The sequence below is a fragment of the Sarcophilus harrisii genome, chromosome 1 (genome assembly GCF_902635505.1).
Source record: "Sarcophilus harrisii chromosome 1, mSarHar1.11, whole genome shotgun sequence".
Lineage (NCBI taxonomy): Eukaryota > Metazoa > Chordata > Mammalia > Dasyuromorphia > Dasyuridae > Sarcophilus > Sarcophilus harrisii.
This window is the reverse complement of record NC_045426.1, coordinates 102,312,929-102,337,189: the sequence shown is the minus strand read 5'-3', so window position 1 is coordinate 102,337,189 and position 24,261 is coordinate 102,312,929. Positions and strand designations below refer to the sequence as shown.

At 34.3% G+C, this 24,261-nt stretch overlaps 1 protein-coding gene across 2 annotated transcripts in view; it reads left to right on the top strand.

The window, feature by feature from the left end:
• The window catches only part of ADAMTSL1 (ADAMTS like 1), a 1,023,200-nt gene that overhangs the window by 681,366 nt on the left and 317,573 nt on the right, over positions 1–24,261 (top strand). For both annotated transcript variants that reach the window (XM_031961469.1, XM_023497962.2), the window contains one exon: positions 5,699–5,826. In XM_031961469.1, the coding sequence (XP_031817329.1) occupies positions 5,699–5,826 (128 nt within the window). The remainder of the gene's footprint in view (positions 1–5,698; positions 5,827–24,261) is intronic.

Below are 24,261 nucleotides of genomic sequence, written 5' to 3'. Positions count from 1 at the left end.
GAAAAAAGGTGAAAAAAGTATCTGTTTTGCGAGAGTAAAACAGACTCAGATGTTGCAAGGCTAACAGTAGAATATTTGCTACTTTTTATCTACTTAATATTCATCTTGAATGTCCTCTTCACCCTTTCATTAGAATGTAAGCTCCTTTGAGGTCAATGACTGTTTTTGTTTTTACTTTGTATTGCTCTGGCTTACCTCAGGCCAACTTGTACAAAGTCCTTAATAATGGCTTTGACTAATTAACTGATTATTTAATTGATTGACCAAAGCACAGATCTTTGAAGTTTTTGTATCTCTCAGTAGTTATCTCACTAATTATGTGAGTGTACATCTCTGTAAAATACTCCAATAGATTAGTGTATCTGTAATCTCATCAATGTGGCTATTCTCTGCAGTGTTGTGGGTCACAACCCATCCCTGCTTACCTGTTCTGTACAACTGGTAGGTGTCTTCCCATAAGCATACCACAGATCTTCGTTATGATCTTACCAGTTAGTGGCAAAGTAGTTAGAATATTGAAACTGGAATGAGGAAGACCTGAATTTAAATCCAGCCTCAGCTACTTACTAGCTATGTGTAGAAAGCTATTTTTAAAAAAATCTGTTTGCCTCAGTTTATTTGTCTATAAAATAGGAATAATAATAACACTTATCTCTCAGAGTTGTGAGGATCATATAAGATAATATTTGTAAGATGCTTAACACAGTTCCTGGCCATAATAGGTACTTAATAAATGCTTTCTTTTTGTCCCTTCTTTCCTTCTTGTCCCTTCCTTCCTCCCTCTTTTCCTCTCTCCCTTCCTTCCTTCCTTCGCTCCCTCCCTCTTTCCTTTTTTCCTTCAATTTCAAATATGCCAAGGGTGATGGCTTGCTTTCCCAGTGTATCTAATCCACTCTTCTTTTTGATGACACATTTCTTGGACAGTATCTTTTATGTTTCTTCCCCTTAACTCTTTGTAATCAACTGCAAATTGCCTATGTCCATCACATGATTCTCCCAGGGCTCTTGATGTAATCTTCTATTTCACTTCCATTTTTTCCATTTCACTTCTTCAGAGACTGATATTCTGTGATAAATATACAGAGACACAGAAACAACCCATAACTGTAAAACACAAACACAAAAAAGTAAATTCATTAAATTATCTAAGCAAATGCTTATTAAACAGATCTATATTTACAAAATCTTATTAGCCAAATACTTCTTACTTTGGTGTTCTAGTAAAAACTCTAGTTCTATTCAATCTAATTTTATTGCTTTATTGATAATAATTTGTTTTTGAGGTTTACACAACACTTACCTCATAATTCTGCATGATTATTCAGATCAAGAAGAGCTAGCCCCATTTTATGGATGTGTCACACAGCCAATAGGTGAATGATCTTGGGTTACAAATTTAATCCGTAAAATGGAGTTTTTCCAGCTCTTGATCAATAATCCAGGTATCCTGACTCTATGGCTAAACCTCTCCCCATTACACTATCTGTCCACCATCCCATTCCAGATTTCTATGTTTCAATACTGGAACATAAACACACACACACACATATATAAACACATACCTATTATAAATATTTTTTCCCTGTGTACTCCTTATCATGCATTTATAGGCACATAATCCTCTATTCTCTTATTCTTTAATCTTCCTTCTTTTTTACAGTATCTTGCAAATGGGCTTCATAATCTATTCAAGCCCTAATGAACAAGATTTCTGTACTAAGAGATCTGTATATGTGAAGTCAATCTAAGGTTAAGTGTATATTGGGCAGTGAGGAACAGGGAAAATATTGCTTCATACAATTACTCAAAAGGCTTTAAGTACTTGTAACTGTCAGGCCTGGAGCTGTTCACCTGAGATTTTGTTTCTGAATTTGGCCCTGAGAATGTAGAACTAAACTGGAGGATTAAAGCTACATTTTAGATAAACCAGTAATGGCAAGTAAAGGAAACCACCCTAACACTGCTAGAGTGTCGGAAATTCCTTCTATCTATGGGAGAGAAAATGAATCAAAGTTAAAGAATATATTCTAGGCAACTGGCATCTGCCAATGCTTAGAGAATCATAGTGGATTGAGGGTGAGGGAAAGATACTTTTGACAGGTTCTCAGTACTTTTATAAAGGGGGAACTAGGACAGAAAGTACTTGTTAAAGGTATTCCACAGGAAAGTTTGACTGCTCCATAGATGTAAAAAGGTTTGCATGTTGATTTATGTTGAACTGCCTGGAACAACTCTAAGTGATCTTACTTTTAGAAAAATTTGGTTCCAAATTAGAAACCTCCCCACCCTCTCTCTCTGTGAGAATGTAAGATTTTATCTTCTTCTTCATATGTCTAGCACTTAATATAATGTCTAGAAAGAGAACATAAAAGGCATTTACTAAATGTTTATTCAATTGAATTTCCTAGAACCATCCCCTCTAAAATGGGTTCCAAAAATATATGTCAAAAAAGAGTGCCATTATTCTATAACAATATCTTCATAATGAAAACATACAATGAAACAAACCCCAAATGTATTGAACTTTTCTTCCCAAGGCTGGTCTAGGGTTTATATTTAGTTTTGCCTCTTTTTTGATATCATCATTTGATGAAGCATCAACCAAAATAAAATAAATTCAGGATTGTATCTGTTTGAAAATTTTTTTAATAGGTAGATGTTAATAGCCAAAGACCATCATCTTACCTGGCACTTTTGCTGAAATTTTCAACAATAGAGCCAGAGATAATCTCTTGATCACTATCTTTTTATGGCATTGTTGACCTTGGTTTCAAGGCATTCAGATTAATACATGGAGAAGAAGGCTATATATGGGAGGGCAGCCAAGGGGAATGAGGGTGTTAGGCATTGTAAGTATTGGCCATTGCTTTTGAAAAGTAGCTTCTAATTCACCCCTAGTTTAATTCACCGTAGTTTCGCTCACTAGGTGAAAACAGGAGATCCCACTTTTTGTTAATTTACTATCAAGTAAATAGGTGTTCACATACTCAAGTTTTAAAGTAATAAACAAGTCCTAACTGGATTAGGCATGTTATGTGCTTATACTGAGGGCCCTCTTTAAAAAGGCAATAAACAAATGCTAGGAGATTTTAAATGGCCTTAAAGGCATTGCTAGAATGTCATTCTTGGTTGTAGATGCTGAGTCCTGGCAAAGTTAAAGAGGAAAATCACTTTACTTTCCTTAACATTAAACATAGATTCAGTTGAAATGAATTATGTTTATTCCACTTGTTAAAAGAAAACTTGGAGTTTGTTCCAGTTTGAGACCACATGCTTTCTGGGAATATATGTCTTATAACAAATCTTGGAATGCAAATAGCAGGCACATGCCTCTCTGCTGGATGGGTGTGCAGGGGAGTTCACAGGGATGTGGGCCCTCAGTGGGCCTGCCTCATTGTGCTGCTTTTGGCACTGGTGATGAAGTAAGGGCGGTTAATCAGCAAAGCAACACCTTGGACTCCTTATTAGCAATTTCTCAAATAAATCATGTGACCAGGAGAGAAGGGGAAAAGGTCAACATGGAGTTTGAAACCATTTGTTTCTTTACAAAAACACAATCACAGTCACATATTTTCATTTTTCAAAAATCTTACCCAGAGAGCAGCCAGCTGGAATAACCTTAATAAACTGGCTTTCTGGGCCTCTTATCTCACATGTAAATGCTAATAAGATTGCATCTGGGGATGGAGTACAGCTGTGAATGTTGCATATTTGATTTTTTGCAGCTGTAGGGACTGGATATAGTCATGGCTTATAATCACCAATCTTACTCACTTTAATCGCTTCATTTATCCTAGCAATTATAGAGACTGATTCAAATTTCAGTTGTATTTTATTTGAACAAAATAAGGGAAATTGCATTTGGTAAATTTATATTTATTACATATGCAATAAGTAGATCAAACATCACTTTCAAAACTGCCTGATCTTTCTGCCAATCATACATAGAAAAACACTCCATTGGACCTAAATTTGTCAGAAGGCAAGTTAGAGAGTGATACACAATATTGTGATCCTCAATGGACTTTAAATATGGGGCATTTATGTAGTAAACATATAAAGGGAACATTTGGGAATATGCACTCCTATGGCAAAGGGCTGTCAGTCTAGTTGTTTAACTCCTCTTTCCCCACCCTCCTATTTAATTGAGCCCTGGAAAAACAGTGCTCCATATTGCTGTGATTAGAGATTGATTTTGTCAAGCCTATAAAACAGGCATCAAGGCTCACTAAATATTTTCTTCTGGAAGGAAGGGTTTTTGTGTGTGGCAGATGTGATTCTGTTACCTATACCATTTCATATTTTATAGAAGCTGAAAATTACAGTTTGGTCACATCCTCAGACAAATTTGACATTATGTGTATTTGGAAAGTTCCATCCCAGAAAAGCTCAGTAGGTCCTTTAATAAAACAGAAAATAGCAGTGATATTTTTGAGACAACTGTGGGGTTTAATGCATAAAGAACTGGATTGGGAATCAAGAGAAACCCAAATTTGAATCCCACCTCATGCACTTACTGGTTAGGTTATGATGGACAAGTCATTATATCTTTCTGAGCCTTATTGTCCTCATCTGTAAAAATAAGTGGGGGTTGGATTCAATGTCATTTAATCTTCATTTCAGCTTTAAATTGTTGACTTGGACTTCTGTCCTGCAACATTTCACTTTCTGGGACTGTTTCCTCATCCATAAAATACTGATATAATAATGATATATGAGACTGAGGAAAACATGAATTCAAGTGTCATGCAGACATGACCCAGAGGACTAACCCATTGTACAGCCAAGGACATGTAAGTTGACTTCTCCAGGACTTCAGGGAACTCTATAAAAATACAAATTACAAAGAAATTAAAATTGTATATCCATTGAGGGGAGTTTCTACATTGAAAGTTCTTGACAGTGATAAAATCATGGGTCTAGAATCCTTCTATTCTTTTTCCCTACTTACACCAACTTCCATCTCAAATGCTTTCTTCTGAGGAATGATAAAGAAAATGTTTTGTAGATCTTAAAGTAATTTTAAAATATGAGTTATTACTATGCCTGAAAAAATGAGTTGTCTCCCTGAATTGCATCAAGGTCTTAATTGCTTTGTTTGATAAGTTTATAGTTTTGCACCTAATAAGAAATTTACCAGTTATATCTTATTTTTAACCAGAGATTATAAGTCTTGTTTCTAAAGTAATTAGTGCTTTTCTTGCAAAACACTTTGAGATAGCTGACATTGACTCCATTTTATAAGTGAGGACATTGTGGCCCAGAAAGTTTCAATTACTTGCCCAGTATCTTAACCCCATTTGAGTGAAAGCACAGGGACTCTACTTTCAAAAGAGGTTGTAGATCTGTGTAAATACATTCACCTCAGGAATTTTTAGTTATATGAAAAACAGAGTGATAATGATACCTTTATATAATACTTAGAGATTTTATATGAATGTTAAATTTTATTCATAAACCCAAACACTAGAAACTTATGTATAGGCTTATATGACCAGTGATATTTTCTAATCCTCAAGTGATTACAGTACTTGCATTATAGAACATTGGTACAATGTTCTATATGCTGAAAAAGTACCTCAAAATCCTAAACTCCATTAATAAATTATGTTTTAGGGTTTGAGGTTACTTAATAGTTGAGAGTTCTTTGACAGGTGTTAAAAGACATACACCATTGAAAATATTATGTTTCTTTCAGAGTTCCAGGACAGCTCGATCTGAGGAAGACCGGGATACCCTGTGGGATGCCTGGGGTCCATGGAGTGAGTGTTCCAGAACCTGTGGAGGAGGAGCCTCATATTCATTGAGACGCTGCCTTAGCAGCAAGTAAGTATAGTACCAAATTTTCTTTGGGGCTTTGGAGAAAACAAACATACAAAGGACCACTGAGTTTGGTATACATTTTGAAATGGCTACTATAATTTTTCGTACATATAGGTGCTTTTCCTTTTTCTTTTATCTCTTTAGGTTATGGGCCTAGCAATGGTATTGTTGGGTCAAAGGGTATTCACAGTTTTATAGACCTTTGGATATAGTTCCAAATTGTTCTTCATAATGATTGGACCAATTTACAACTCCACAAACAGTTCATTAATAGATCTGATTTCCTACATACCTTCCAACATTTGTCATTTCTGATAGGTCTCAAATGGTACTTCAGAAATATTTTAACTTGAATTTTTCTAATTTAAGCAATTTAGAGTATTTTTTTGCTGAGGCAGTGGGGTTAAGTGACTTTCTCAGGGTCACACAGTCAGGACGTCTTAAGTGTCTGAGGTCAGATTTGAACTCGGGAGGAGGGCTGGTGTTCTATCTATTACACCAACTAGCTGCCCCAATTTAGAGTATTTTTATATGACTATAAAGAGCTTTGATTTCTTCTTCTGAAAAGTGACAGTTCATATCCCCTGACCATTTATCATTTGGGAAATGACTATTATTTTTATATCTTCAACTCAATTACTTATATATTTGAGAAATGAGACCTACATCAGAGAAATGTGCCGTTAATTTTTTATATTACTTCATTGTAACATCTTTTAGGAAAATGTAGTTTCCTTGATTATCTCTTTCTTGCTGTTAGTCATTTTTCAGTCACATCTGACTCTTATGACACTATTTGGGGCTTTCTTGGCAAAGATACTGAAGTGGTTTGCTATTTTCTTCTCAAATCATTTTACAGATGAGAAATTGAGGCAAACAACACAGCTATTAAATGTTTAAGGCCAGATGAATATTCCTGACTCGAGGCCATTTTGTTCTATTCACTGTGCAACTTAGCTGACCAATTATCTCTTTTAATTAGGTCTAATTTTGCTTTTGTTTTGTCTAAGATCATGATTTCTATCCCTAAATTTTATTACTTTAGCTGAAGCAAAACAGATTCTATTCTAGACATTTACTTTAATTCTCTGTGTGTGGCTTTCTGTTTCAAATGTGACAATCATAGACACCAAAAGTCTTAATGCAGTTTCAAGTTTTAATTAAAGTAAGTTTTAAACATTTTTGAGACACTGTATGCAGAGTGGATGAAAGCTAATTTCAAAGGGGAAGGCACTAGGAAAAAAATTATTTTTCTAAATCACATATACATTCACACACACACATACATATATACACAACATTTGTCATAAATTTGCAATGAAAAATCAGGACTAATTGTTAAGATCCGGAAGCTCCAAGTTAGAAAAACTTGGAACAAAAACTCAGTTATACACTATGATTATGTCTTTCAAGTACCAGCCAAACTAAGTTTGGAGAACCTTATCATCAGAGGAGTAACCACTTGTTAATTAACACTGTTGGATGCTGTAGCAACTCACTAAGATCATATACTGAGGCATGGAAGCACCAAAATAGAGGATAACTATTCATATTACAGAAACTTAAATTGTTTAAGGCAGTGGTTGGTTGACAGGATTGTTCCCAGCAGACAAAGAAATGCAGCAATTTGTTTTTAGGTTAATCCTTAAAGACAAATTTTTAATTCATAATAGAATCATCATTGATAATATTTTAGTCTACTGTGTGTTGAGATGTAACATGATTTAGTAGATGGAGTCCTAGAATTAGAGTTTGTGTGTGTGTGTGTGTGTGTGTGTGTGTGTGTGTGTTTGTGTTTGTGTAAGGGGGGAGAGAGATTTGTCCTTTTTTGATGGTTTTGACAATGACCAGCTGTGAGGCCCCTGGCAAGACCCTGAATTCCTCTGAGGATCAATTGTCTCATCAATATACTGCCCATAGCAATTATCTCTTCAGAGTAGATTTGAGATGCCCAAGAGACAATGTTTGGGAAATATTTTATAAACTTCAAAATATCACATCAATTCAAACTTTTATTACCATTGTTTGTCAGTATAATCCTTTTAATGATTATAACAGCAATAGTAATAATAGTGCATGAACAGCATTGTGGGTTAATATATATCTTCAAAGATTACAGATTTTCAGAAAAAGAAAGAGAAGGAAAGGGCAGGGAGAAGAAGAGAGAGAAATAAAGAAGAGAAGGAAAAGGGAAGGAGAGGACAAGGGAGAAGAGTAGAAAAGAGGAAAGGAGAGGAGAGTAGAAAAGAGAAAGGGAGAGAGAAGAAAACAAAAAATGCTCTCCTACATGAAGTTGATCAAGGAAAGATAGAAGTATTTTTTTTATTTTTTTAAATGCCATTACCAGCTACAGATTTTGTATTACCAGACTATTGATCAGTGAATAGTAATCTTGACTTTATGTTTAGAAAGTCTGAATGTTTGGCCTTTAGTCAGAATGCAGATGAAAAATGAAGAATTAATATCAGGACTAGTAGAAACAAGCCCTAGGATTTAATGATAGAAAAAAAATTTCTTGTAATAGTGATTACCACATTTTTTCAATTGTGTGATCTATTTCTATAGCCACTCCCAAACCATAAAATCAGAATTGATAAAAATATTATTTTTCAATAAATGATATCATTTAACAATGAAAAGTATTACTTAAAATTAGTCGGGAATGATTTTAATTGATATGCATAATAAAAAATAAGTATAACAAATAAAATCTTCTCTAATTCTCCTACATTTAAATTTGTCATGATTTGAACACTTTCCAAGAGACAAATATTGGGTCTTTTTCTGATCACCACATCTAAGAAATATTTATTTACTGGAATGTCTTTAAAGAAAGACTACCTAAAAGATAAAGAAACTAGAAACTATTTCATAGGAGAACTAATTCAAGGAAATATTGATGTCCATTCTGAAGAAGTAAAACTTAAAGAAGGAACTTTTCAACAGTTTAGTTCAATGAAAATTTACTAGGCATCTAACTTGCACTGAGACATGATACTTGTCTTCAGGTATTTGAAGGGTTGTCATAAATAGGGAAAATTATGCCTTTTATTCTCAACCTCATAAAGAAATGAGTAGAAGTTGTAGAGAAATAGATATGAATAAAGTTCCTAATAATTAGAGCTATCCAAAAATAGAATGAGCTCCCTAGAGATGTGGTGATTTCTTTAGCATTAAAGGTTTTCAAGCAATGACCATTTTCTGGGGAGGTACTGCTGGATTTAAGGGAGGGATAGATGTTGCCTCCATGATTAATTTATTTGCTTCCTTTGAAGTATCCAATTTCCTAAATCTATAATACTTGATCGTGCCTGGTGATAACACTAAAAGGCTTATTGATGGTATCACACTGCAAAGCCCAATATGAAAAATCTCAATAGTTTTGTTGCCTGGTATCTGTGATCTGTGTGTGTGTGTGATCTGTGAAGAAAGGCCAAAATATGTTCCATAAAACTAATAAGAAATGCATGAATTCCCATCTGGTCCCTGAAGAACACTTTCAATGACACGAATGTTATTGTTGGTAGAGACTGTCACTTGAGATGAGAAATTGAGAGGGAATTTAAGAATAAATGAAAACCTCAAATAAAATCTTCTTGCTGAGCCAAAAACCAAATATTTTTGCTGTTGGTAACTCATAGTGGCATTTTGATCACTTAGCAAATTGTGGCCATAGCCAAAAACAATTCATCACCCTATGATGATGAGACTTTCTGTAATTCACTAATTTGTACCTCAAAGAGGAGACAATCTATTGCCAGTTCATGTATAGTATTTGAACCTTTGTAACCTAACAGAACCTACTAGAACTAATATTCCACTACCATAAGTTTCAAGAACTCAAGGCATCTCAGTAAGATTCAGACTTGGGAAGATCAAAATTCCCGGTGACTCTAATTACAATGGAAAAAACCCTGGTAAGTCTAAATAGATTATAATATATTATCTAGGATGACTTGCAAAGGAGAAGTCTCATGAAAGATACTAAAGATAAGTGTGATTTTAAAAAGGGGTTGTACTGATCATAAAATAACACTACAGGATAATGTATGAGTAGCTCAAGTACTGATTCGGCTCCCATATTAGCATCCAAATTGAAAAGAAGAGCTTTACATTGGTTAGTTCCCATATGGAAGACACATGGAAATAAAGATGAGAGAGGTTATGTCCTGCACTGGTGAAGTGGGTACCTACCCCCTTAAGCCAACATAGACCTTTATAAGTAAAATAAGAATAAGTTTCACACTGTCATGAATATGTTCTTATAGGAGTCACTAAGTGGGGAGAACACTTGAATTAGAGTCAGAGATCCTCAGTCCAAATTCTGGCTTTGCTCCTTACTTAACTGCCATTTTGAATGTGAGTAAGTCTCTTGACCTTTCCAGATAGCTTTTCCCTTATTGGTTAAATAAGGGTGTTGAATTTGAGCTGTAAGTTCTAACATGAAATTCTCTTCTCAAGTAATTTTATTCTCTGATGATAATAAAGGAATAAAAGTACCAATAATAATATATTTACAAAAAATATATTCCTCATTAGTTCCCGCAAAATTAAAGCAAGTGCTTTTAGTAACTTGCTAGATGGGAAATTTAAAACAAAACAGAGAAAAAATACTGCCCCACCCATCATGTCAACATTTTCGGGGAACGGAGGTGAGAGTGGGGAAATGTTTTGACACATGACATTTCCAAATCTTACAAAAATCAGAATAATGATTAACTTGTGTATTTCTTTCTCTGGAAAGCCTATATTTGTTGTCCATAGACTGTAGTTAAACTACACATCCATGCTGTATAAATACAATTTTGGGAAATACTCTGGTTTCTAAATTGTTAAAATATGCCCTCTCTCTATAAAGATGACATTGACAACTGCTTGTCAATAGGAGCTTCATTTATGCTGAATCTACCTCATTATCTGACCCCCTGGAGATCAATGGCCTATATGGTAAGACAGCTGGCCTGGGATAAAAGTAGAGTCAGAGTAAAGCTCAACAGCCCTTAAGGGAATAGGGCCCACAAGTTTGACCTCATTAGCACAGTGCACTCTAAGTAAGTAAGCCTGCCAGCTACAGATAATTAAGGGGCAATAGAAAACTTATCCTTTTATTGCTGAAAGCATATGAAAATCCCTTTACCATTCCTCAGTGAATAAAGGAAGGAAAAAAATCATTTTTAAACATCTTCTATGTGAACTGTTTCATAGATATTCTCACAATAACCCTGAAAGGTAGGTTATCATCCCCATTTTACAATTAAGGAAATTAAGACAAGGTGACTTGCCCAGGCTCATCTAGCTAGTAAATGTCAGAGACCACATTTGAACTTAAAGCTTCCAGACTCTTTTCCATATACTTTATCTATTGTACCACCAATCACTTTAAAGGCTACATTGAATAAATAAAATCATTATTCTGTTTACTATTTACTTTAGTAAATGTATTATTTAATAAATTAGTAAATTTATTTTATTTATGTGATTTCATCAATGTGGGTATACTTTTCAGGGGTTTCATCTTAGATACTTAAACATTATTCTGAAAACAAGTCCATCACATATACATACACACATTAATTAAGAACTCTTGATCATACTCTATTAAGAAGGGTTTAAGTATCTAAGATTACCTCTTCTGTGATGAAAAATCAATGAGGATATTAATGAAGGAATCTTATTTTGATAGAATTAGAATTCAATTAAAATTTTGCATGTTATATAACATTTTAAAATTATCTCTTTAATCTCTCTTTTATGTATATAAAATAGAAATTTACATCTATGTGCCTACATTGTAGGTAATCATATTTCTGCATTTTGTTTTATGAGACAGCACAAATAAACAAGTGTTTTTTTGTTTCTTTTTGGTGGAATTTTTTAAATATACCCTAGTTTGCTGTATGGCAACTAAGTGACACAGTAAATAGAGTGCCATGGCTGGAGTAAAAAAGACTTTTCTTCGTGAGTTCAAATCTGTCCTCAAATACTTATCTTAAACACTACACTCTAGCAAGTCAAATGAATTAGAAAAGGAAGTGGCAAAACTCTAATATCTTTGCCAAGAAAATTGCAAATGGGGTCAAAGAATCAGGGACAACTGGAAAATAACAACAACAAAGTTTGATCCATGGTGTAAAATATATGTAAGTATGATGGGTATTCATATATTACACTAGTGTCTAGACTAATGGTAAAAATGGGATTATCAAACAGTGATAACTTTAGCATCCCCTCCCCCCAAAATAGATCATTAACAAGTCTCTAGATATTTTTTGCACTATTCAATCCATTTCTTCATTACTATAACTTTAGCATTTTGTATTTGACATTTCAAAACCAGACAATAATATTGTATGTGAATCTTTTGTGGTTTTATATTTTCTTAGTCTTCAACTCAACATTATCATATCACAGCATATTCCTATGGCAAATTTATAATGTGTAGACATCCTACACCCATCCCATTGCACAGCCCCCATTTCTGCTTTTCATTCATGCATTTATAAGACATCTTTCAACAAATGACATCCAGATATGTTATCCCTTGGAGAAACCACCAGATGATAAAGATGAATTGGTGCAATTCCAATTTTGAAATGAGACATTTTATATTTTTGTAAATTTCTAAACCTGAGATAAATTTAATTGAAGAGCAAATGGTTAAACTATTATACAACATTACATCAGGTAATGGTTATGGGCATGTGGTTCATAGTTATACTTCTCATATTCACAGCTAAAAATAAAATAGAGTTTAATATGCTTTTTCCAAAAATAACATTTCTTTATAAAAGTAAATCTCTTTGTTAAAAAAAAAATAGCTCAGTAAAAACATTAACTAGCATTGCAAATTAATCCATTTTTTCAAAGGGAATTAGAACAAGATTAACTATTAATATCAAGCATTTTTTTTCAAATGTGAAATCTTCCCTTCTCAATATCTGACACATAGTAGGCACTCAATTAATGCTTGCTAATAGTTGACACAGCGGACTCTTTTAAAAACCACTTATTGAATGTGACCATTGAACCAGTTTCTAACCTATCAAAATGCATTATTAACTAGGCTTGTTTATTGAGCACCTGTGGTATGTAGAGTATTATGCTAGACCCAATAGAAGGTAGCAAATAAGTGTAACATGATTCCTGACTTCAAGTTTTATACAGTCAAGAGTGGAATTCCTATACAAGGAAATTCATTCATAATTCACTGAATAACACAGTAACTCTTGCAAATGCCTTTGGTCTCCCATAATAATATTGTTTCATATCTTAGTTTGAGACCCCCATGTTCTATTCCAGGGGTCCTCAAACTATGGCCTGCAGGCCACATGCAGCAGCTAAGGATGTTTATCCCCCTCACCCAGGGCTATGAAGTTTCTTTATTTAAAGGCCCATAAAACAAAGTTTTTGTTTTTACTATAGTCCAGCCCTCTGAGGGACAGTGAACTGGCCCCCTATTTAAAAAGTTTGAGGACCCCTGTTCTAGTCCATTGTATTTTAAGTCATATTGAAATTCTAGAACATTTCAGAGTCTTGAGAGGAGGTTCCATCACCACTCAAAAAGATTTGGTTTGACCATCCATGCAGGAAAGATCAAGTTGATGAAGAAAGTTTTTGTCTAGATTATTGACATGCAATGGGATGTACAATCTATAGATCTGGTGTTTTAGGATGTAAAATAGATAGAACCAATTAATACACAAGTATATAGTAAGCATCTATTATGTGCCAGGTTCTCTACTAGATAGTACAATTGGATGGTTCAGACTTAGAATTTAATAGCATGAGGAGAAGGAGGAAGATGAGATAGGTTTTTTGCTGTAAGAAAATTCCAAAATGGCATCTCTTGCAAACTTCAATCAGAATCAAAGACCCATCTTTATAAATCAATATTTTGTTGTTGATGTTATATGATAATGAGATATGGAACACAATAGTTTTCAAATAAATGAAATTTCAGATAAAGAGTTACTAGAGAAACACATGAAGAACCAATGAACTTTGAGGAATAACCAGAACAAAAGATGTCATTAGGAAAATGTATGCTAGGAATAGAAAATATGTTGATCGCATGATGATAGTGGAGGATGACAGGTGGACACTCTGAGTGCTTCCTTGGTATCTCCATTATGTCAAGTAAACAGTAAAGGAAGCTCCCAGGACATGGGGTAGATCTCTTGAATTGAATTTATGGGAAAATATGAGCAAGAATCACCTAGGATGAAAAACATGGATGCATTATAGTCTGTATGATTAAAGGAAATATCCAAATCAGCAAACATATGTACACACATATATGTGTGTGTGAAAGTATATACTGATATAAAGTTGCCTTGTAATTAGAAAAGTAATTCAGTGCTTTAAAAAGTTCTTAATTTCATTCATGTATATTCTCTCTAATCACAGTTTCTCTACCATAATCTCATTAGAGTTTAGAGTCTTCCTGGTTTATTATGGCCAAAAAAAGTTTCATCAAGTGGTGGTCAGTTTCCTGGTGATGAGCAGTTAGACTGATCTTTGGACAATAGATGTACTTGAAACATTCTAGTTAGTAAGAAATGCCATTGACTAAGAGGTGTCTTTGAAAATTGTAGCTCACCACTTAACCAGGCATGAAGAGTATTTTAGTGGAGAGTAAAGAAATATGGTCCATTTAAAAGAAAAAAAAAAGGTATTTCCAAAAGTAGATCTACCAATAAGCAGCTTTCTGCTTGATTTTGTTTGCAAATAATTTCAATGAACTGATCAACAAGCACTTGTCAAGTGCCTACTATGTGCCAAGCACTGTTTCTGTTCTTGTGTCTATGTTCTCTGGGAGAGTCTTGACCACTTGAGTATCATACAAGGTCTTTGGGCAGAGAAAACATCTCAGTGTTTGCATGGTGATGCTCTGTTATAAGGTTAGTGACAGCTATTTCATCAAACCTATTTTGTGAACCCATTACTATATTCTCTTGAGGGTACAATCCTAGAAAATGGGAAGACAGGATCCTCTGTAAAAAAAAAAAAATTCCAATTTTGCTGGAAATTGGTTTATTAGTTGATTTTTATCTTCATCTGATGTACTCAGAACATCTGATAAAAGCAATAAAAGAGAAAAATATATTTGTTTAAGGTATAAAGTATTAATAATACAAACTGAATCTGTGACTTTGTTTATCATGGGGAAAATGTTAGCTGACAAAATACATACTGAACTAAGAAAGAGAAGAAAGTTATACAAGTTTTCCCAAGCTTTCCTCATCTCTTGGGATTTCAGTTCATCTCTGGTGACCAAGAAGAAAAAAGCAGGTGACACACTGAGTTCTTAAATTGTTATTGGTCTTTAAATTGTGCCTTCAGAGTTGGTATGTGAAAGTGAAAGAATGATTTGTGTAAAGTAGTAGAAAGAGAGGTGGATTTAGAATCAGAAAATCAATTATCCACAGATGCCACTTGGATCTATGACCTTGAGATTAATCACTCATCTACATGGGTTCATAATTCCAATTCATTTCAAAAGCATATGTGACCCTGAGAAAATCACTTATTTTCTTATCAAAAATCTAAGACTAAGCCACAGAGGAGGAACTGACTTGCATTGATACAAGGATCCTTTCCAGGAGCTTCCTACATTGTTGAAATCATAAATTCAGTTTCCTACTAACCCCTCCTCATTAAATATTCAGTAAATATAAGAAGGCAATAATGAAATAACCTATCCCCTCAAGATGTTTCCATCCTAATAAGGGAATACAATGTTAAACCATACAGGACATATAGTTAAGTCAGTGCTAGATAATTTGAACTGAGAGAAAGCATTAACAATCAGGAGGATCCAGAAAGGCTATTAGAGGTAGTGTTTCAGGGGAACCTTGAAGGAAGCTAAAGATTATAAATTAGGGAGTTGAGGAGGACAGTGCATTCCAAAAGAGAGACAGGGTGAAAAGGGAGATGGAATACCATCATTGTTCAGGGAACAGCAAATAAGTCAGTTTGGCTAGAAGGAGAATAACTAATGTGATGTTTTATAGCCAGAAAATTCGGTACAAAAGTAGGGGGGTTTTGTTTGTTTTTTTGTTTTGTTTTAGTCCTGAAGGGAACAGGTGGGGGCTCCCATTTAACTCCTAAGCCTACTAGAACAGTAAATGTTCAGTGGGCATTGCAAAAATCTGTAGAAAGACAAAGAAAAGTGAAAATGCAGGCAAGTATTAATTACCAGGGTCAGTCTGGTTAATTAGTGGTAGCAAGACGTTTGGGAAAAGCATTGGCCTAGTCATCTCTAAGTTGGCTTGATTCCTCAGTGCACCCACTGTATTCATTCTGTGACCTGAGGAAAATAAATGAAGTTTCACTTTCCCAACAGCTTAATCTAGACCAGGGATTGTTTGCCCTTCTCTGTGCCCCAATTCTGGCTTGACAACAAAAAAAGGCACCATAGAAATGCTTAATATGACTATTCTTTATTGTAAGGCTGTGTTAGAATATGCTGAATCCTAAGCATATAAATTTTCATTAAGGGGTTGGAAAAGCAGTAGTGATTTTATAAAGCATCCTTAATTAATAAGAGCTTTATGTTTGTTCCTTACTGCATTTTTTCCCCAGATTACTCAGCATATTAGAAAATTCATGATATGATTCTGGATTCTAATGAGCTTGGATACAGACGTCTTATATAACTTGTATCTCTTAAATTCATTTCCTTACAGTGTAAAGAAATAAGGTATTTATTTAATGTATTAATTAGGATAAGTTACTTTATGGGTGGCTGAATGAAGACACAGTTGGAATTGGGATCAATTCAAATCTGATCTCAAACACTTACTAGCTTTGTGATCCTAGGCAAGCCATTTAGCCTATATTTGCCTCAGTTTCCTCAACTATAAAATGGGGATAATAATAACATCCATCTTACATGATTGTTGTGACTATCAAATGAGATAATATTTGTAAAATTATTTTTCAAACATTAAAGAATTATATAAATACTAGCTATTATTATTATTTCTATTGGTCAGATCCCCAAACATGTCAGAGAATTTAAGGACCATAGTCCACTTAGAACTAATCACCCATAACCTTGAAGTGGAAGTCCTCCTTTCCCTAATCTCATTTTACATGCATTCTAAATATGTCTTGGCCCTGTTGGTATTAAAGTACTAGATGTAGCTAAGCTCCTGCCTCAATGATTGGAAGACCCTCTTATCCTGAATTGTCCTACCAAATTTTATGTAAAATCTTTTCTGACTTTTTAAGAGCAACAAACTGATATTAGCTAGTTTTGTTGCTGTTGTTCAATTGTGAACAACTTTTTGTTACCCCATTTAGGGTTTTCTCAGCAAAGATACCAGAGTAATTTGCAATTTCCTTCTCCAGCTAGTTTTACAGATAAAGAAACTGAGACAGAAGAAACTTGTCTAGGGTTACACAGCTAGTAAATGTCTAAAGCCAGATTTGAACTCATGAAGATAAGTCTTCTTGACTCTGAATCCAACACTGTACCACTTAGCTGCCCTAGCTAGCTTTATATCAGCCTCACGTCTCATACTCACAGACACGGGGATTCCTCAGCCCTCTTCTAGTTAATTTTATACATAAAGTAGAAATCTCCTTTACAAACATCCTTGACAAATATCAAGTTATCATTAATAAGGCAGCACCAGCACTTACCAAAGTAGTTCACAGCAGTTTGGAGCAGCTCTGTAGGTTATGAATCTTTTTCTTACATTATACTAAAATCTGTTTGCCTGAGTCACCAACACTGAACTCCTGAACCCATCAGATTTAGGACTCCAACCAATCTATGAACATTTGTGTTAGTGGTAATAATCTTATTCATAGGAATCTTATTTTTTTTTCTACCTTTTAGTTGGAGGTCTGATTCTCTGAGGAAATCTGGGTAGCTAATAATAACAGTAGATAGAGCATTAGGTCTAGAGTCAGGAGGAACAGACACTCACTAGCTTGGCAAGTTACTTAGCCTTGTTTGCCTCAATTTCCTCATCTGTAAAACAGGGATAATAGCAACCACCTCTCAGGATTATTGTGAAGATCAAATGAGGTAAGGGAGGGAGGGAGGGAAAGAGGGAAGGAAGGAAGGAAGGAAGGAAGGAAGGAAGGAAGGAAGGAAGGAAGGAAGGAAGGAAGGAAGGAAGGAAGGAAGGAGATATCAATATACTTAAAAATCTTTTATTTTAAGATACATGTTTTCCCAAACAAGTTTGAGGGATTCAAGATGGGAAGACGGAAAGAGAGGAAAGGATCTATGGAGAAAAGTGCCAAATTATTTTTTATTTTAAAATTTATGCTCCAGGGAACTAGTTAGAAAAACTGCAAAGGTGGAAATGGGGGGCAATCAATGCCTTGTCTATGATGTCTTTTAATATATCAATCAGAATTTACTGCTCTTACCTTATTACTTTTTTAGACCCATTATTCTCAGGACACTGGAATGATCTTGACTAATTGTTAGGGAGGGCTTGGGGGGATACAGACTATATTAATATCACAGCATGCCCATGGATTCTTTTTTATAACTGAAGGAAAAACATAGTTAAAGGAAGTGACCCTCAGAATGAGGAAATCAATTCAAGTGTGCACCTCTGACTCATCATCCTGAAGTTGGAAATTGATGAGTTCCCTAGTGAAGAGCGAGGTGCTTCATTCCCACTGGTTTCTAGAGAATGCTTGTGAGCTCAGTTCAGTTAATAGCAAAAGGTTAGAATTAACCATGCTCCTATAACAATTCAAAGTTATAGTCACTTAGTCTTAAACAAGTAGTGAAGGACTACCTTTACATAATCAGTGGCTATCTCCCCATGAATTTGAAATGCACTCGTCCATGAATGTACACAACATGAATGAAAAGAGCATACACATAGAGAATGCATGAGGTCAAAAAAACTCACACAACCAGCACTGTAGGTTCCTAATATATGTTATTTTCTCTGAAGTCCTCATGCTGCTCTATCCTGGGAAGCATCATATCTACTGGTCAAGTCATTCACTTCAGGTCCCTGTGATTCCATAAACTTGCCTGGAAGTTGGGGAGGGAATCAATGGATCAGGGATACCATGAATTTTCCCTCTTCCTTTTAGTCCTTTTCATACTTACAAGGAATAATCTGTGGCTTTATTACAGTATTATCCTGGGAGGCCATATGATGTAGTGTAAAAAATACTTGCCTTGAATTCATGAGATCTGATTTCAAATATTGGCTCTGATACTAGCTTTATGACCATGAGCAAGCTTCCTCATATAAATAATTATTGCATTATCATCTTGGTGTTAATATGAATTTTTTGAAAATCCAAAAGTACTATATATACATACAATAATTATTATTTAGTTTCATTTCCACCTTCCCCAAATAAATGGACTGAATTGTTTTTAACTTATCAAGTAAACGCTAAAAAGAAACTTAATATTGATATTGGAATCTGTCTTATCAGCTTTGTTTTCCTTGAAAATGTTTGTTTTTACCTAACAAAAAGGTATGCAAAATTTGGAAAGGGTCCATTTAGAACATCCATATGAGGTGGTCTTCTCAATATATTACAGAGATTGCACATTTTGAAAAAGAAAGTTTGTAATTCCTTTACTTTGAGTTTTGGGTTAACACCTAGTTTAAATGTAGTCCAGGAGTTCTAATATTCCAAGACATATATCTTCAATGTACTGATCTCTGAGGAGCATTCAACTAAGGCCAAAGACTTAATGTTTCTGGCCAATTTATGGTCAGGTTTATCCTATAAACCAGTTTGCTGGAATATATTAATGGGAAGTATGTTTGTTGTCCATTAAGAAAGATATTAATTCTTTAGTTGTTTTTCTACTTCAGAAACTTATAATTGTTTTAAATTACACATTATTTCATGTGTTTAGTTAGGTTTGTGTAATTTTTATTCTTTCCTTTTGATCTCTCATTAGTTGTCCCTTTAAATTAATGAACTTTTCTCCTGTTTAGCCAATGTCACAGAACTTTGTTGTTATTCTTTCTCTCCTAAGAGTTTCCCCATCCCTACCTCATAGTACTTTTTACTACCCAAGATTTAGAGGTTGAACTGAATGGAAAAAAGGAATTTTCTGGTAAAGGTGAACCTATATACCAAAGTTCTTCAATCACAGTTTTGAAGTCTTAGCAATGTGGGAGGGATAACCATCAGCATGTCAAGACTAGAGCATTGTTGTTTCCCCAAGGAAAAGAACCCAACTATGGAATGACTCCTCTTTTAGAGATTCATAAATTACCATGAGTTATTCAGGATTCACCCTATCAGAATATGGTAAATAGAAGAAATTATTTCAATCCTTTTCTTTCAAACTTTTGATTAGATTTGTTGTTGTTCAGTCCTGTCATCTTTTATTTTCTAGCTAAAGACAATGGAATGGTTTGCCATTTCCTTCTCCAATTCATTTTATAGATGAGAAAAGGAAGTTAAGTAACTTGTCCAGGGTTACATAATTAATAAGTGTCTGAGGCCAAATTTGAACTCATAAAATTGAGCCTTCAGGTCCAGCACTCTACTGCCCCACCTAGCTACACTTGAGTTTGCTTTAGGGTTATAATTCAAATCTTAATCTATTGACTAGGTTTTTACTCCATTTCTTTGACTTTCTAGTGTACTTCTGGTAGTATATAAATCCTCTATAATGAAATCATCTTTCTGAACTTCAGGCTTCTGTGCATAAAGTAGATTTTAGAATTTTATTTTTAATTTATCCTTTTAAACAAAACCTGTCTTGTTTTAGATATTTAATACCATGACCTTAGGCAAGTCATTGTAAAATGAGTTTAACAATAACATCTGTCTTACAAGGTGGGGATATGAGCACTCAATAAACATAAAGGATGTAAAGTGTTTTGCAAATGTTAAAAAAGTATTCTACCAATTCTGGCTATTATTACATAGCTTAGAAATAGAAAATTCCATTGAACATAATTTTAATGAAGATACAGTCTTAACAGGCTCTGTCTTATTTAAAGGAATAAATGAATTTATTTAACTCTAACATTCATGTCATCAAAAATGGCATCATCAGGAAGAAAAATATTTGCTTTAAAGTTCATATTACCTGCAAATTTTTCTTCTTAGAAGATTTTTTTGAATGTCAGTCACAGACTGAATCCACTTTGTTTTTCAAATACTTTTAATGTAAAAAAAATGAGTAGCCATCATGCTAACTACCATTTCCTATATGCAGCAATATTATACTGGATCTCTAATTTGGTGGCTATGAAGATTGCCTCCAATGGTGCAAATTTCAAGGTATCCAGGCAATCTCAACTAAGTGTGACTCATCCATTTGTTCTTCCCATAAATCTTCCAGAAGGACCTAACAAATATTCTAAAGGCTTTCCTCTAGGTCTTTTAACATTATTCAACCCTCAGGTTGTCTGACATCCTACTGTGTTCTAATGACCTTGAGATGTCATTTGGGCATTCATAATTCATACTTTATTGACCACATAATTCTGCATATGTATAATAGTTATCCAAAGCTTGTACTGTGGCCAGTGCAAGATAGAAGGGGGCTTCTTTACCTTACCCAGAAGGAAAAAAGTAACCCTAAAGAACAACGCATGGATTCTCTATGTACTTGATGTTATGCTAGTAAAGATCACCCTGAGTATATAAATACACATTCCAAACTTTGGTAGCAGATCTAGCTGTCTGCTACCTATGGTAAAATTTCTGAACTTCATTCAATGTCCTCATTTGTAAAATGAAGATATTGAACTAGATTATCTTTAAGGTCCCTTCAAGTTCTAAAATTGTTTAGATATCATTAAAGAAGATGGCTTTAGGGAGAGTGTGCAAGAGAAATACTTGGATTTTTAAGTGATAGACATCCAGAAAAATACCAATAAAAACTTGAACTTGAACAATTTATGTATATCTTTATGCAAGAATATGAAAACACATACCAATCCACATACCTCTTCACCCATTCTACCCACGTGACATGCTATAAAAGTCCCTGGACTCATAGGGCTGAAATCTACTCTCTATACCAGTAGCTTTTTAGAGAAAATACTATTGTCTTCTAAGATTACATTTTTCAATAGACATCTGCTTCATATAGAAAGATTAGAAGAAAAATTTTCATCTCTGGCCAAAATAGTACATCAGTTTTCAACTCTGAGTCTGTATTGGGTGACATTCCTAGAGTAGCTTAAGTTATAATGTATAACATTTTGCTCATTGGAAAGATAAAAACACTGAATCTAGTTTCCTGAAACTTGGTTATTTTCCTTCTACACCTTTTTTGTTTATCGTTAATAATATTTACAACTATGATGGTTTGTCGTGGTGGTGCAGTGAATAGAGTGTCAAGTCAAGAATCAAGAAAACCTTAGTTCAAATCCAGTCTCAGACACTTAATAGTTGTGTGATCCTGGGTAAGTCACTCAATCCTGTTGGCCATTTTCTCATCTGCAAAATGAGCTGGAGAAGGAAATAATAAACCACTCCAGTGTCTCTGCCAAGAAAACCTTAAATGGGGTCACAGAGTCAGATATGACTGAAATGCCTGGACAACAACAGTGTTATAAAATGCTAGCAAGTATGATTTATCAATCTGAACCAAGAGCTTTCTCTCCTTTCTCATCTTTCAGAGAAGGCAGTAATGAATGAGATCAATATGGAAGAGCAAATAGTAGGAGGTGAACATGTATGCCAAATTTTTCTTTCCTTTAGCATGTATATAAAGGATAAGATATTGCTAAAAGCAACCTTAATAGTTATCTGGTCCAGTGGTGTCAAAATCACTTAGAAATCAGGGCCACTAATTATCCCTGCAGCCTGCATCTTGACTTATTTTTAAAATGCAATATTATCTATTCTTATTGACTTTTATTTATTTTATTAAATATTTCTTCCATTATATTTCAGTCTAGTTTGTCTGCACTTCAGAGTATTATGGGCTGTGTTTAGACCTGTGGACAGTATATTTGACACATCCAATCTAGTTCAACTCTTATTTTACAAATGAGAAAACAAAGAACTTAAGTTAAATTGCATAAAATCATTCAGGGAATTAATGACAGCGCTCAAATTTGAACCCAGAACCCCTGACTCTAAATGTAGAATTCATGATAAACTCTCAGTAAAAATAAAAGAAAAAAAGAGGGAAAATTGTATAACTTAGCTTGTTATAGAGTCAAGGGCCTCAAGTCCATGTTGTGTGGGCATTAGTTGAAAAACACTGGCTATATTAAACATAAAATAGAGAAGACTTGGGTGAAAGGATATGAGAGCTGTTTTCAAGTGTTTCAAGGACTAGTTAGAGGAAAATATAGATGGATTCTCTTTGGCACCAGAAAACAGAAATAGCATCAAAGGGCTGAAATTTCTAAGAGGAAAATTTAAGCCTGAGGTACAGAAACCTTTTGAATAACTGGAGCTTTGCAAAATAGAATATAGCTTTTTTTTTTCAGACCGAGTAGACTTCACATCGATTATCTTCAAGCACTGGTCTGCTAATATTTTTTGGCCATTTGTGAAGTAGATTTTTTAAGGAGATGTTATTTAGACTAGAAGACTGCTGCAGTGACGTCTAACTCTTAAATACCATGATTATATCAATACCAGAGGATCTATAGTGAAGTAATAACAGAAAGATGGAGCTAAAATTTCTTTACATCTTAAAGAGAAACTTGCTCATAAAGATACCTGTTACAGTGCCTTTGACAAGAGGAGATGAGTAATTACAAGAAAAATCTTCAGTTCTTTCCTATTATCTTATACCTACATTTCATTCTCAAGTTTAGGTGTTAAACTATGCAATGAGGTGGTGCCACAGTACATAGAGCATTAGACTTGGAATGAAGAAGAATGTTCTTCATGAGTTCAAATCTGACTTTAGACATTGACTAGTTGTGTGACCCTGGGCAAGTCACTTAATCCTGTTTGCCTCAGTTTTCTTATCTATAAAATGAGCTGGAAAAGGAAATTACAAACCACTGCAATATCTTTGCCAAGAAAACCCTAAAATTAGGTTGCAAAAATTCAGACACAACTGAAACAATTGAGCAGCAACAAATGTCATATAACCTAGGTCCTTCTGCAAAATTGAATGTAGATGTAGGGATTAGTAGAGTAAGGCTGTATAACTGTAAAACATATGGGATGCTTATAGTACTTCATCATAATCTATGTCTATTGATCATATGCCTCTTGGTTTTATACTGCTCTATAACTATTTCAGATATCTATGTGTCTGTACAGAAGGTGATATATCTGACAGAAAAGAACATGCCTCAGTTTTGAAACTTGATGCTTGCATGATATTGGGAAGGTGACTTGACATCACTAAGTCTTATATTAATAATCTATAAATGGTGCATAATATAATTCATACTACCTGTCATTACAGAGCTGTTATAAAAACAGTACTTAATGTATCTCAAAGCATTATCTAAATACAAGTTTATTATTTGAAATAAGAGAACAAGT